The sequence below is a fragment of the Perca flavescens genome, chromosome 12, assembly GCF_004354835.1.
Source record: "Perca flavescens isolate YP-PL-M2 chromosome 12, PFLA_1.0, whole genome shotgun sequence".
In the NCBI taxonomy this organism is placed as follows: domain Eukaryota; kingdom Metazoa; phylum Chordata; class Actinopteri; order Perciformes; family Percidae; genus Perca; species Perca flavescens.
In genome coordinates, this window is record NC_041342.1 from 117,417 (window position 1) to 133,636 (window position 16,220).

The 16,220-nt window shown below is 39.0% G+C and overlaps 1 protein-coding gene across 1 annotated transcript in view; it reads right to left on the reverse strand.

Annotated features, from left to right (window-relative positions):
* The window catches only part of frrs1a (ferric-chelate reductase 1a), a 34,742-nt gene that overhangs the window by 18,296 nt on the left and 226 nt on the right, over positions 1–16,220 (reverse strand). The window contains exons 2-7 of the mRNA XM_028593021.1: positions 15,881–16,023; positions 15,574–15,668; positions 7,879–8,059; positions 7,679–7,795; positions 7,148–7,219; positions 6,866–6,964 (exon numbers count right to left, since the gene is read on the reverse strand). Coding sequence (XP_028448822.1) covers positions 6,866–6,964; positions 7,148–7,219; positions 7,679–7,795; positions 7,879–8,059; positions 15,574–15,668; positions 15,881–16,023 — 707 coding nt within the window. The remainder of the gene's footprint in view (positions 1–6,865; positions 6,965–7,147; positions 7,220–7,678; positions 7,796–7,878; positions 8,060–15,573; positions 15,669–15,880; positions 16,024–16,220) is intronic.

Genomic DNA, 16,220 nt, shown 5'->3' on the forward strand with positions numbered 1-16,220 from the left:
AGTTTGATGACAAATGACTAACCTCATACGTAATACCCAGAGATGGCTCCAACCAGATCAACTGAATGTCCAGCAGATCACAGAGCGAGTAACCATGGATCGCTTCTTATGTGCCCTCCCTAAGTCAGAGCGCCGTATTGTGAGCCCGGCTGCTGCCGAAAACCCTGCTCAGATGGCTGATGCCACGGAATGAGCGATTGCTACTAAGGCCCTTATGCGTGATGGTCCCAGTGACTGAGGGGCCACGTCAATGAGGCCCCAGAGATGTGACACAGGGGTTCCCCCTCCTTGTCCTTCCCCCACAATCCGTCATCTGTCAGATGAGCCCATGCCTACAGACCCTGACATTCGTTCCCCTGCCAGGACATGGCTTGCTGGCTGTGCTATACATGCTTCCCAACCAGCACAGGTTCCCACCCGCCTGGTGTACATTCAGGGTCAACCCGTCCAAACCCTACTCGACTCCGGACGCACTATCTCCCTGATTCGCTCAGACATCTTGGCGGGAGCCCCCCCTGGACCGACTACCACGCTCCCCGCATCCTGTGTTCATGAGGATGTCCGAGAAGTAATGGCCACCTGGGTGTTTGTTCAAGATGCCTCCGGTTCCTGGCCTTTATTGGTAGGTCGGCCGTGACTGGCCTGGTTTCCCTGATGCCTGGGGTGGGCCGGGAAAGAAGGTCTTGCAAGTTGAAGGGGAGCAACGACCTAGGACCATCCCAGAACAGTATTTCAAGGTGCACAATGGACTCCTCTACTACAGTGCAATGCGCCGAGGTGAACGTCGGGATCTGCTGGTTGTTTCCCGCACACAGATTGATGTTGTAATGACCCTGGCCCATACCCATCCAATGGCTGGCCATCTGGGAGCCCAAAATACAGAAGCCCGAGTTAGGGATTGGTTCCACTGGCCTGGGATGACAGCTGAGGTGAGGAATTTCTGCCAACGGTGCCCCACTTGTCAGCGCACTTCACCTCACATGCCTCCTCCAAGTCTGCTCGTTCCCCTTCCCATCATTGATGCACCTTTGATGACACGAGTACATCCTGGTCATCGTGGACTATGCCACTCAGTATCCTGAGGCTGTGCCCCTGCGTGAAGCCACATCCAAAAACATTGCTCGGGAGCTCTTCATGCTCTTTAGCCACGTTGGAATCCCAAAGGACTTCCTCACTGACCAAGGTACCCCATTCGTGTCTCTGTTGACCAGAGCCCTGTGTGCTCTTCTGAAGGTCCATCACCTCCACACCTCTGTCTATCATCCCCAGACAGATGGCCTTGTGGAGCACTTCAACCAAACATTAAAGAGAATGCTCCGACGAGTGGTGGATGAGGATGGACGTAACTGGGACCTTTTCCTCCCTTATGTACTCTTTGCCATCCGTGAGGTTCCCCAGGTGTCAACAAGCCCATGCCCAAGAAGCCAGCTGACAACAAGGCTCGGCTGGCAACCTCTAATCACCGCCTCAAGCTGCCACTCGTTGGCCCTCGTCAGGCCAGGACAAAAGGAGCCACGCCAACCAAGGCAAGTCAGTCTGTGTTTGCCTTTCAAACTAACCACTGCTCTATCGCCTGCACCCAGAAAGCCCATAAATTGAAGCCAAGGAAGACTGGAGCCAAAGGACCCACCAATCTGCACGGGAACTCAAGGTCTCCTGTCCACACTAGTGGTGGGCAGATCGAGGCTTCGTGAAACAATGAAACCGTTGAAGCAAATGTGCCATATTGTGTCGAGGCTTCGAAACAATCCGACACCTGTCTCAACGATGACACCTAGTGGTCACTTGCAGGTGTTGATCTAAAACAACCTTGACAATGAGCCATTTTTTATTATTGTATTTTTCTAATATGTGAAGCTTGTAACCTGTAGGCTCCTCACTGTGCATAATGTTATTTTGGTCATGACAAAAGAATATTAATAAAAGAAATCAAGCCACAATGTCTCAATTCTTTATAGATTTTTATTCAAAAATATGAATGTCCCAACAGTTTATTATATTTCAATCCTAATTATCTATCTATATCTATATATCTATATATCTCTATCTATATCTATATATCTATCTATCTGTGTATCTATATATGTATCTACCTATCAATATGTTAATGTGTCACTATGTATACTCTGTCTGTCTCTAGCCTATCAGTCAATGTGTAAATTTAAATGTAAGCCTAAATATAACTAAACAACTCGCACTATGAATGTCACTATATCACCAAAAATCCGCTATCTCAAAATCAAACTCCTCTCACAAAAACCCATGAGGTCAAGATGCGTTGACTTCACTTTTATACTGATGTGCGATTGTGTGTTCCCGACCCTGTCAATCAAACGCTGATTCATGCCACCTGTTGAAACACTTGTGAAACACTCCGATGTTTCATTTAGCCGTAGTCACGTGACATGGGTGTTTTGAATCACGCTTTGAATCAGTGTTTCGAAACATCTGCGCTTCGGGATCTCGACAAAGCTTCGGAACGTCAGTTTCACTTCAGCCATCCCTAGTCCACGCCGTGCACAACTTCACTGGTGAGCCCCTCCACAGCACCTCGCCTACGCAGCTGAATTCCCAAAGCCCTGGTGCCACACGGCCCACCAGCAACATCATGAGGGGCCCACACCACCGCAATGCTTACTCCAGACGCACTATCTCCCTGATTCGCCCAGACATCTTGGAGGGACCCCCCCTGGACCGACTACCACGCTCCCCGCCTCCTGTGTTCATGAGGATGTCCCACCAGCAACATCATGAGGGGCCCACACCACTGCACTGCTTACTTTGCTGCACCAAGAAAAATAAAGCACCCACCTTAGTGGGTTTTCACTGCAAACCTGACTCTGGTCCATTCTTGTCCTGCTACATAGTGTATAGGACTTAGGGCAAACTATTGGCAGAAATGGAATATGATATCAATAACTGTTTATGTTAGCTTAGAATGAGCCTTTTACATATCTATAGGTAGAACAGACAAACCCAACACTGGCTCTAGATAGGGCCCTTTGCGTCTTCATGTTGGCCACCGGAGTTCTCATACACATTTGGCATGTTTTATTTGGTTGCGGTCTGCAACCTCATGCAAGATGCCACTAAATCCTACACACCTTTAAAGTACTGATAATGTGGTTAGCCTATCTTAGCATAAAGAATGGAAGCAGAGGGGAAACAACTAGCCCATGCAGTATTTCTGGCTATTGCTGGTTTTAGTCAAGAAATCATTCTATTTCGCTTCTCTACCTAAACCATAAATTGACGTTTTTACAATTCTGTATGTGTACAGATTAAACATATGAGATTCAAATCTTTAATCAGTAAGTTCCATATGTGTTACAGTAACCATTAAGTTAAAATGTAAAGTTAAATGTTGGTGAAATGTATGTATGCAAATCAGAAGAAAAGCATATCAAAAGTATTGTGAGCATTGCATTGTAAAAGATCATTATTTTATATGAAAGGTATTGTCTTTGATGACACTGATTAGGTGTGGTGAAAAAGTTACTGTGTTATTCTGTGTGTTGTACTTAGTCAATTGAACATGTAATTACATGTTAAAAAAACAAGCCATTTTGATGATTTGCTTTGAGTTTTGGATTAAGAGTTGTGAGGTTTTACCACTTACTTGCAATAATAGTACTAAAGCAATAAAAATAAACTTTAATAGATGTTAGACTAGCTATTTCCCCTACTTTCAGTCATCATGCTAAGCAGGGCTAACCACGTCCTGACTCCAGCTGCCTAGTTCACATATGGAAATAATATTAATATCAATCTTTTAATTCAACTCTTGGAAAGGAAGCAAATAAGTATAAAAATAACTATTCCTTTAAAATACATATTCCGTTATGGCCATGGCCGTGCCCCTGTTTTTTCTCTTGTGTTTCCCACATTCTTATGTCTCCTGTGTTCCCCCCTCTGTCTCTCTGTAGTCTTGTTTCCATTCAATTGTCAAGCTCATTTTAAGCATATCTTGAAATGTTGCAAAAATGAAATCTGAGTTAGGCATGTTTCCATTAGGTGGCCATAAGTTTGGTCAAAAGTTGATGCTAATGGCTAAACTACGAAAGAAGTGGCCATCCAACCAATTTTTCAGAAAAATATCAAGAGGTTCTCAGGAATTTGTTTGAATTGTTTTTTCATGTTAGATAGTATTGGTCATCTCGGCATGGGCATAACGAGAGCAGAAAAAGCTGATCAGTCATGTGTGTTAAATGTTCGCTACCTCATAACTTATTTGGCAAAGAAGTTTCCATATGTCATAAAGCGTTTAAATTCATTTTCCACAATGACAAACAAAACATCATACAATCATGAAAACATTTCTGCGCAATTGACAAAGTTTTATCAAATTTTGTTGTTTACATACAGTTTTTTTAAAGGGTTACTTCAATGTGCATAGAAATACGTGAATGGAAACTCATCTCAGTCTCCTGGTTTCTTCCTACACACCTGCCTGCAATTAGCTCTCCAGCATATCAACCCTCACTCATCTCTCACTTTGTGCCAGATTGTGTGTTCCAGTCACAATGGTAGCTATATGCTCAGGCCAAGCTGTATAATCTTAGATAAATATATTATTTTCCTTGTGTGCTTGTTAATCAAGTTCATGCTTTTTTGTTTCCTGTGCTCCAGGATTTCTGTTTGTCTGTCTGCTCATTAGTCTGCCTGCCTGCCAACAATCACTCCCCAGCTTCCTCTGCCTGCCACGCCAGCATGGCGCTCTCCAGTCTTTCCCCTCTCCAACCCATCTCTGTCTACAGTAACATCACAATAAACCTGCTTAAACTTCATCTGCTTAGTCTCATCGCTGCTTTTTGCAGATGATGTGGTCCTGATGGCATCATCAGTCTGTGACCTTTCAGTACTCACTGGATCACAGCCAAGTGTGCAGCGGCTGGGATGAGGATCAACACCTCTAAATCTGAGGCCATGGTTCTCAGCAGAAAACTGATGGAGTGCCTACTCCAGTTAGGAAATGAGCCCTTACCCCAAGTGAAGGAGTTCAAGTACCTTGGGGTCTTGTTTGCAAGTGAGGGGACAATGGAGCCGGAGTTTACAGTATTAAATTTACTTTGTCGCAGCGTTGTGGACTCATCTCTGGTGTGGATTGACCACCTGGTGACCTGGTGCAGTCAGAACAACTTGAAACTAAATGCTCTGAAGACAGTGGAGATGGGTGTGGACTTTAGGAAGGACCCAGCCCCACCACCCCCATCACCCTGACTCCGCAGTCAACATTGTGGAGTCCTTTCACTTCCTGGGCTCCATCATCTCCCAGGACCTCAAGTGGGAGCTGAACATCAGCTCCCTCATCAAAAAAAGCCCAGCAGAGGATGTACTTCCTGTGGCAGCTGAAGAAGTTCAACCTGTCAAAGATAATGATGGTGCACCTCTACACTGCCATCATTGAGTCCATCCTCACCTGCTCCATCACCATCTGGTGTGCTGCTGCCACTGATAAGGACAAGGGCAGAGTGCAGCGTATCACCCGCTCTGCTGAGAAGGTAATTGGCTGCAGTCTGCCGTCTCTCCAGTACCTGTACACCTCTATGATGCTGAGGTGGGCAGGAAAGATTGTAGCCGATCTCTCTCACCCCCAACACAAACTGTTTTAACCCCTCCCCTTCTGGCAGGAGGCTGCAGTCCATCAGGACCCCAAACCTCACACCATAAAAACAGTATCTTCCCCTCTGCAGTCAGCCTCACCAACAAGGCCCTGGACCCCCACTTATACTGACTCTTAACCTCGACCCCAGATAATGGATGGATGAATGGATCTTTATCTGCATCCTGTCTGTGTTCTGTGCTTTGGTCCACATACAAATATACGGAAGAGGATTAGGGCCACATGTGAAAAAATGTATTGAGTTATTTTTTCTCTGAAATCTTTGAAAAAAGTCAGAATTCTGAGAATAAAGTCAGAATTCAAATACATTTTTCACATGTGGCCTTAGTCCTCTTTAAAATATAAAAAAGACTATGCACACAATACGTACCCTTTCAATGAAGCTTAGAGTAAGTTTAGCCAGTAAGACTATCTTATGTTACTCACTCATTCTAATTCACCTCACTCTCCTCTCTTCCTGCATCACAATATCAGCTGATTAGGGACATTTACTCTTTTAATTAAACCACCAAGGCATAGCCACAATCTTTATCAGCCAATCACATTCTTGCTGTCAATAGTTTTACTTTTAGTTTCTGTCAGCTCTCGGAGAACGATTTCAGCGTGAATCGTCGTGACCCTCCTCCACCCCGTTTTCTTCCAGTTCATAATTGACAGTGCCAGGTCTGAGCTCACCAGAGCTTAATCCTCTTCTCATTAATCCAGATCACAGCATCCTCTTCATTCATCACCATCACCACCAGTGTCTAGACTCCATGTGGGGTTTCCTATAATACTCACAGCTTCTCGACCCCATTTACAATATGATGACGTCCCGATGGGAATTTGATTATGTCACGATATTGCCAAATACTTTTCTCATTTATCATTTTTACTGTGCACACATCAATAAATAATTGTTTACCTAAAATGAGGTCTCTCCTAAATAAACTAGTTAGTTAGTCCCAGTTGCGTTTTTTGGCACGGGCGAACCGGGCAGCTGCCCAGGGCAGCATTTTTTCATGACACATGGGGGGTGGCACTAGAACTTAAAAAAAAGTTATCTATGCTATAATTTCACTGTGTGGGGAATTGGCAAATCGGCGCCCCCTGCAGCTGCAGGTGCCCTGCTTGGGAAATCAAGGAAAGCATTAAAGTCTATTTTTTTTCACTGATATCTTCTGTAGTTTTCAATGTTCTCTGTTCCTGTTCTTCCCATTTATTTTACATTAGATTTATTCAGAAAGAATTTTCACTTCTCACCTCAGACTGGTCCTCAGGGTGTGTCCGTCCACTGACGAAGGCAGCACTCACCAATACTCTATCCCCATCTTTTACACACATATACACATCGTCATTACCCTGAGCACACACACACACACACACACACACACACACACACACGTAAATATATACAGTATGTAGTAGTAACATGTTGGTAAATAGATCATAACAAAAATGTCTGTACAGCTGCAGGTATTTTTCTGATTACTGAAGATAAATATTTAATGCAGAATGTTGTGTTAAACTGAGAGACTAGCTTACCATCCATTTGTCCCAGGACAGTGCAAAGGCAATGTATCCCTCAGCTGGGCCACTCAGCTCAAATATCATAGACTGCAGATAAAAGTGATAAAGATTCAGTAGGTAATATGCTCCAGAGCATCTCAAATCAGATAGATCAGCTGCAATATTTTGAGAGATGGACTTTGCTTTCTGCCACTACCTTTCTATCCCCCCCCACACACACACACACACACACACACCCCCTCATTGTTTTAGTGATATTTATAATTTGGTAAAACAGCATCCCCGCCAGCACATCATTAAAAACTATAGCCTCAATGGCAAATGTAAACCTTTAACTCAAAACAGAATGAAACAGACTGGCAACATAAATAGGTTCTTCTGTTCTGTTCTTCTGTGCTGTAAGGCAATCCAGCAGATTATCTGGAAAATGCACTCTGGTAACACACAGCGTCCCAGTTTGAATGTGATCAAAATCCATTGATGTTAAAATGCTTAAAGTAGCACCTTTACTTGTTTTCATTGTACCAGTACTGTTAAAAGTCAAACCGTTTTGTCTGGTCCCTCTGTAGTCATGGACAGGAAGAAACAATGAGGATCTTTTGGATCACAGCCTGGAGGATCGAGCAGGCAAGATTTTGACTGGCCACATCCCTCAGAGGTAAACTAAAGGTGTAAGATGGGGAAGGAGTTTATTGATTACTGCGTGTTCAGACAAGAAATCACTGTCACAGTCAGAAGTCCGTCACAGTCAGAAGTCCAAATGTTGTGACACTCACAAGCCCAGGCAGGATGGAGGCTGTGGTTGTAGGTTGTACTGGAGGCGGCGTAGTGCCCCACTGAGGTGGGTGGGGAGTAACACCATCCTGAGAGATGACTGGCCCAGGCAGCTTCACCCAAAATAGATTGTAGTGTTTCACTACAGTCACACTGGAAAATATAGCCATAGATAAACACTCATTGTGGCACATTCTGTCAAGTAATGTAGAAATCTTTAGAATAAAGTCAAGATTTCACTGTCAAGCAAACATGTATTTTAATGAGCATACATTTACTTTTCAAAACACCTTTTGGTCATTAAAATTTCCATTATAAATAAAAATCTAAATTAAATAAAGATTGTAATGTTACGCAGAGGATGAACCCTGTACATTGTAGATACTACATTTTCATTTTTGACAAATGGCTAATATTAGTGGATATTTGTAGTCCCATAGGACGAGCCCTGTAGATTTTGTTTATCCAGTTGCCTTTTCTGTACGTCCATCTGTATACCAAAATTCCCACTTTAACACAGGATATTGCCTAAACCTTTCTTAAGGCAGACATTTTTTTATTTTTTTTCATTACTTTATTGTAGTGCTTTTCATATCCAATCACATGTTGTTATATATTTTTTCCTTTTGCACTTCAATTTTATACAGTCTTATATTATTTAATAACACAAAAAGAACCCCATAAAAAAAGAAACAAAACTAGAAAAACAAAACAAGAAACAATATATATATATAAAAAAAAAGAAAAAGACGTTAATATGTATGTGAGTGTGTGTACGTGCATGTGTGCGCGCGTTCCAGTGTGCTTGTGTATGCTCTTGTATATGTATGTGTGTATGTGTGTGTGTGTGTGTGTGCGTGTGGATGCACTACAACCTATATCAAGCTATTGAAATACTTCGTTATTTTATCTAATATGTGTTTGGGATATATTTTCTTCCACTTTTCTAAGCTATTACTAGCTATGAAAGTCAGCTTTTCCATTTCTAATACTTGTTCTATTGTGTTATACCATAGATATAATTCTGGTACTTTTGGTTGTTTCCATGTCCTTGTTTCAGTGCAGTAAGACGTAGCATATTAAAAATATTTCGATCCTTCGCTTTTATCTTACATTGTATGTTAATACCTAAACAATTTTCTAATGTCAGGGATTCTTTAATATCTATAATTTCTTTCATGGCCTTTTCTACCGCTTCCCAAAAGCTCTTTATTACTGGACATGTAAAGAATATATGCGTATGATTTGCTTTATTTTCCCCGCATTCTCTACAGCAACCAGCTCCTGCTGCTGGAGACATTTTTCCCATGATATGAGGTGTAATAAAAAATCTCTGACTTATTTTCCAAGCAAATTCTCTCCAATGTTTTGACTGAGTTATTTTAAAATTATCTTTTAAGGAATCTCTCCAAGCCTCACCTGAAATATTTATGGATAATTCTTTTTCCCATTTTTCTTTTGCTTTACTCTCCACGTTTGTTAGTTTTTGCAATATTTTATAAACACCTAAAAGTTTTCCTGTGCATTTTATTTCTATTTTCTGCCAAATATTGTAGTAATTAATTTCCCATTTTCTCTTCTGAATATTGTTTAATGTAACTCCTTACCTGTAAATATTTAAAAAAGTGTTTTTGCTCCAAGCCATATCTAGAAACCAGGGCTTCATATGTGTCCATTGTATTTTTAGTAAAACATTGTGAATATGAAATGAATCCCTTACTAGCCCACCCTTGTAAGATCCTATCTGTTCTGTTAGGTATACAATCTGGGTCATGAATCATTTCTCTAAGTTGAACATTCTTACTTTGTATTTTTAATCGTTTGCACAGTTGCCTCCAATTCATTATGGTATTCTCAATACAAAATACTTGTGGCTGTTGTTTTTGTGTCTTTTTTCTTAAAAAGGGCAATGTTCCAATTAACCCTGCTGTTAACTCTCTCTCTATGCTTATCCATTTTACCTCTGTATCGCATTTCATCCACTTCATTATTGTTAAAATTTGTGTTGCATAGTAATAATTTTGTATATTTGGAGCACCTAAACCTCCTCCCTCTTTCTGTTGAGTTAATAGTTTAAATATAACTCCGTGTTTTCTATTATTCCAAATGAAATCATTTTATTCCATGTATTAAAATACGTGTCTGGTAGCCTAAGTGGTAATGCTTGAAATAGGAAAAGAATTTGTGGGAGTACCATCATTTTGACTGTCTCCACTCTACTATATATCCCGTCTGGTATTAGTTTCCACCTGTTTAAATCCTGTCTTATCTTTCTTTCTAAAGTATAATAGTTGTTTTTATATAATTCTTCCAAATTTGTGCCTATGTAAATACCTAAATATTTTACAAGCTCTGTGTCCCATTTAAATTTATAACAATTTTTGAAATATTGTTTCAACATATTCCAATAGTTATAGATGCACATTTATTCTATATCCTGAAACTGTGCTATATTGATCAATCACATGCATTAAGTGTTGCATTGAAAGATCAGGTGATGTTAAGTAAATCATTATATCATCTGCATATAACCCTAATTTATGTATTTCTTTCCCTATCTTTATCCCTTTAATATCTGCGTATGTCTTATGGCTATTGCCAGCACCTCAATATACATTGCGAAGAGGAGTGGTGAGAGAGGATCTCTTTGTCTTGTTCCTCTTTGAATAGCAAATCTCCTTGACAGAGTACCATTTGTTATAACTATTGAAATCGGTTTACTATAAAGTGCTTGCAGCCATTGGCAAAATATTTCATTCATACCAAAACTCTTTATTGCCTCAAACAAAAAAGGCCAGCTAACTAAATCAAAGACTTTTTCAGCATCCAATGTCATCAAAAGAAGATCTTTATTCTTTTTTTGTGCATAATCAATTTTATCCAGTGTTCTTCTGATATTATCTGCCAAAACCCTTCCTGGAATAAAACCACATTGATCAGGAGTAATTATATCTATCATTACCTTTTTTAACCTATTAGCTAATATTGCTGATATTATTTTATGATCTGTATTAAGTAATGATATAGGTCTATATGATGCACATTTCGTGGCATCTTTCCCTTATTTATGTGTAAGTATTACTATAGATCATGCCCATGTTTGCACCCATTTTCTTGTATCCAATGCATACCTATATGCTCTAACCAATAAAGGACTTACTTGATCATTAAAAACTTTATAAAATTTATTTGTAAAACTGTCATCACCTGGAGATTTTCCATTTTTCAATCCCTGTATTTGCTTGTATACCTCTTGTATTGTTATTGCTTTTGTTAACATTGCATTATTTACTTGTGTTACTTTTGGTAGCTCAAGATTTCTCAAATAAGCCTGAATATCTTCTCTATCTACGCTTACCTCTGTCCTATACAATTTTTCATAATAACTAGCAAATTCTTCCGCAATCTGATCCTTATCAGTTATTATTTCAGCTTGTTCCGTCTTTAATTTTGTTATATGTACTTTCTTCATTTGATTCTTGAGTTTGTAAGCCACTATTTTTAAGGACTTTGACCCGCTATCATAACTTTCTTGCTTTGTAAACCTCATTAGCTTTTCAATCTCAAATATACGTATTTTTTCTAATTTTATTCGTTTTTCCTTTAGTTCTAACTTGTCTTTGTTACTATTTGTCTTACTATGTCTATTCTCTATTGCTTTTATGTCCTCCATTAACTGTTTCTGTTGTGCTCGTCTTGCATTTATCCTGGCTGAAGAATACGAAATGATATGTCCTCTCATTACAGCTTTGGCACCTTCCCATAATGTAATTGGGTCTATTTCTTCTGTATCATTTATCTCCAAATAAACTTTTAGTTCTGTTTTAATTTTTTCTATAAACTCTGTTTCTAGCAGAAGTGAATTGTTTAATCTCCAGAGGGACTTGCCCTTACTGGACTGTAATGCTATTATGAGGGAGATGGCTGCATGATCTGATATGTTTATTGAACTAATATTACATGTTTTAACTAATGTTACATTATTTTTATACATAAAAAAATAATCAAGCCTGTTATAAACTGAATGTCTCCCAGAGTAGCAAGTATATTCTTTTTTATCTGGATGTAACTCTCTCCATATATCTATGAGCCCCATTTCTAAACATGCTTTCCTCAATACACAGGAATTTTTCTCTGCTCTGTGTAACTTAGTGCTTGATGAATCTAATTTTGAATTCTTCACCAAGTTTAAATCCCCTTCCAATATCACAACTCCCTTTGTGTTTGTAACTAATAAATCTATCAATTGTATCATAAGTTCAGGACCAATATCAGGTGGATAATAAATATTTAGAAGAGAAAAATCCATTCCTTCTATTTTACCAACCACTAAGACATATCTCCCTTCTTTATCTGTAAAACAATCTTCTATCTCAAAAACTACATGAGATTTAATTTTTATGGCTACTCCTCTTTGCTTTGAGTTATATGAGCTATAATAAACCTGGCTTTTTGTTATTTACTTTAATTTCTCATGTTCCTGTTTTTTCAAGTGAGTTTCTTGCAAATAGATTATGTCCGCTTTATCTTTCTCCATCTCTAACATATTTTTTTTTTCTTTTTATGACATTATTTATCCCATTAACATTCAAGGATGTTATCTTTAAAGTGCACATGAAACATCTGATAGGTCTATGGGCTGACTACTAAAGATTTTCTCTGTTGCATTTTGTTTACTACAAATCCTTAAAATAAACATTCTATAAACCTTGAAAAAAATTATTCTTTGTTTTAACCTAAGTATATAAAACTGGTTTACTTCTACATCATAGTATAGGCAGATATAGGGGTTTGCAAGTGTATGTGTGTGTGTGTATATGTGCCTACATGTACACACCTATATGTATTTTGAGGTTTGAAAACGTGTGTGTGTTTGTGTGATGACCATGAAACTGTCATTGAAATTACACATAAAAAAGAAAAAAAAGAACAGAAAAAGAAAAAAAACCTACACACAAAAATTAGGTTCCATCTGTACCACCCCACGACAGGGTGATATCTCAAGGTGACTGTTGTTATGAACATCTTTAAGATCAGGGTGTCAGCCAACAATGTAAGCATGTACATACCCTATTTTATCAGCTTGTAATAGATAGCCCCCCCCCTTCATTTCTAACTTTATACCTACTTCATACTACCTACTTTATATTACCTCCATATTTCCTACAAAATTAATATATAAGAACTCAATATATCTTATCTATTTCCTTACATATAATTCTATCTAATTTTTCCATATTTTAACTGCTAGTTTCTACCCCTTTACCCTCACCCCCATTCCCTTCATCTCAAATAAAATAAACTACAATCAATAATCAATTATACTTTAAAAAATCTAACTTATACAGATGGTGAGGTATTTTTACTTTCCCCTTATCTCCCCTCTATCTCTCCCTTTCCCCTCCCTCCCCTTCCCCCCCACCCTTCCCTCCCTCTCCTGTAAAACCCTGCTAACTTCAAAACCATATCAAATAGTCTAAACTTAAACAGTTATAAAACATAAGATCATACCATAACCACAATCTTCAATCGTATTTCCACATAATTCACATTAGTACCTTCGTACCTCAAGTTTACCCCTCATAACTTTTTCTCTCTGCGGTCTGTGCAGTGGAGTTTTGGACCATTAATCATGTCCCTGTTGTCCCAACAAGTGTTCATCTTTGCTGTTGTCCATTAGGTTAAACTACCTCTTAATGGGCCTTTTCAAAGAATGGCGTGCCAGAAACTGAGCATCTGACAAAAACTTGATTGATTGGCGTTCGTGGGATACTTCAACGGTTAACTTGGAGAACTGCGTGTTACTGGGTGTACTGGCCCTTTAAGAAGGTGTTTCAAACTGTAACTGTCCAAACTGTCCCCCCCTGGTGGACAAAAAAAAAAGAGAGAAAGAGAATGAAAGCGAGAAAAGAAAAAAATAAATAAAGAAGGCCGTCTCCAATTCATTAATCCACATGCTTTAGCATCTTCCTCTGCCTGCATTGTATAAGCCTTTCTCCTCCAGTTTCTTCATTGCAGTTGTAGGGTTGGGAAACATTGTAGTTGTTCCGTCGTTATTGAACAATTTCAACTTTGCTGGTGCCAGAATATGTGTCTTAATGCCCTGAATCTTCAGTTGCTCTCTGACAGATTTGTACATCGATCTCTGTTGTCTTACTTTATACGTAAAATCATGATCGAGGAAAAACCTTGTGTCCTTAAACTTCACCTCTTTCTTGCTCCAGGCTGCTTGCAGGACTCTTCTTTTTGTGTCATAATCCAAAAAGGCGACAATAATAGGTCGTGCAGAGTCTTGTCGCTCTTTAGAAATGCGATGCGCTCTCACAATATTAACATCTCCTGGAACTCCAAGGGCATCTTTAAATCAGCTTTCTAAGGAAAGCCGTCATGTCTGGGCCTTCGCTTTCCTCAGCCACATTATAGATACAGACGTTGTTCTGTCTGGATTTATTTTCCAGATAATCCATTTGTTCAGTCAATTCCTCAACCCGAGACATTATCACGTCTGTCTTTTTCTGGTTATTAATTTCCGAGTCATCTAGACTGCTTACTCTGGCTTCCAGCAGATCCACTCTATTTTCGGTCAACTCCAGATTTTTGCATAGGTCTGCTGTTTGCTGCATTATTGTTTTAATATCTCGTTCAGTGTCTTGGCGAAACTCTTTCAAATTGACTCGCAGTTCTTTAAATTCTTTGGTTAAAGAGTCTTTTAGCTCACCAAACAATTGCTGAATCTCACGTTTTTGTCTTTTGCAGATTTTTTTTCCTTCGTTTTCTGCTTAGATTGAAATTCATCAAGGTCCATCACTGCACCACCCGAACGAAGATTCATTCCTTATTTTATAACGACGAACATTTTCACTCTTTAGTAGGTTATTTCAGATTAATTAAATATTTTCGGGAGGTCTCCTGAGGGAGTTCATTCAAGCTGCCGCCATGTCACCGGAAACAGGCAGACATTTTGACGTATCAAACAAAGGTGTAACTGATAAAATTAAATCATGAGAGTAAGATACGTATATCCCATGTATGAACATGTTAGTGTTGTAATTAAAATGCTAATACAAAGTGTAACCACTGAAAATAATGTATTACATTACAGTGGAACATGTATAAGTATACTGTATATACATAAAATATAGTGCAACCCAGTTCGCTGTTATACTTTAAATAACTTTTTGATCTTCTGTAGTGTAACTGTATGACAGTCAGTCATCATTATTTTCCTATTCAGGTACATATTTTTTACTCTCCTATTTTTGATGTAATTATTTACTGTGCAACTGCATGAGAAATATACCCAGTGCCTGGTTTGATCCAACTGTTCAGACAGAAAGTGGCAACTCAGAAATGTATCCATTCGCCAACATGACACAACGCAGAGTCAAGGGGTTGCTAAATGAGCTAGTTTCACATGTGTCTGGCAGAGCTCACTTACATCAAGTGACATTAGCTAATAATGCTAAGAACACTCAATGCTGTTTAACTGACTTAATTGCTGAGTCAGTTTGTTGATTTTATGACTCTGCTCTACTTGTGCTAATAATACTTTTCTGCTATTATTTCACGTATCAAATTATAGCAGAATCATAATTTGTTAGCACAGTGGCCACTTTTCAACAATAGAATAGCTTTGAATAAAATTTTAGAATTTTTTATAAACTCACAAAAACTGAACCTGTCTGGGAGCATATGTAGGAGCATTCCAGATGACAACAACCTCTGTCTGTCTGGCATCACTCGTATGGCTCACTGCTGAACCCTGGACACACACACACATATACACACACATACACACACACACACATTTACACACACATACACACACACGCACACACAGGTTTTGTGTTTATTTTTCTTATCTGAGTATGTTGATTTTGTGATCAAATATGTTTGTACTATTTATTACTTATTACACATAGTACTTCAACTACCGTGTGTCTTTATGTGAATATGATATGTGCATATGTTCACCTGGTGCTTATTACAGGTGAGCAGCTGTGTCTTGTTCAGATTGGTCAGGGTAAAGGTGCCAACTGTGGATACCAAGCTCTTATTGGCTGCATCTCTGGCCTGAAGTAGAAAGCCCTCAAAATACGATGTTCCGAAAAGGGTGACTGAAAATGATGTTTCAAAAGTAAAAAATTAAAAGAACTTTAATTAACAACATCAATAATTTCAATTCATTTGATTTTAAATTAATAACTTAGTAGGACTTGTTTTTTGACAGAGTTAAATATTCAATGGAGTCTTAAATATGATTAGTTTGGTCAAAGTTTTATTTATTTTTGATCCCTTATTTTATTACAATTAC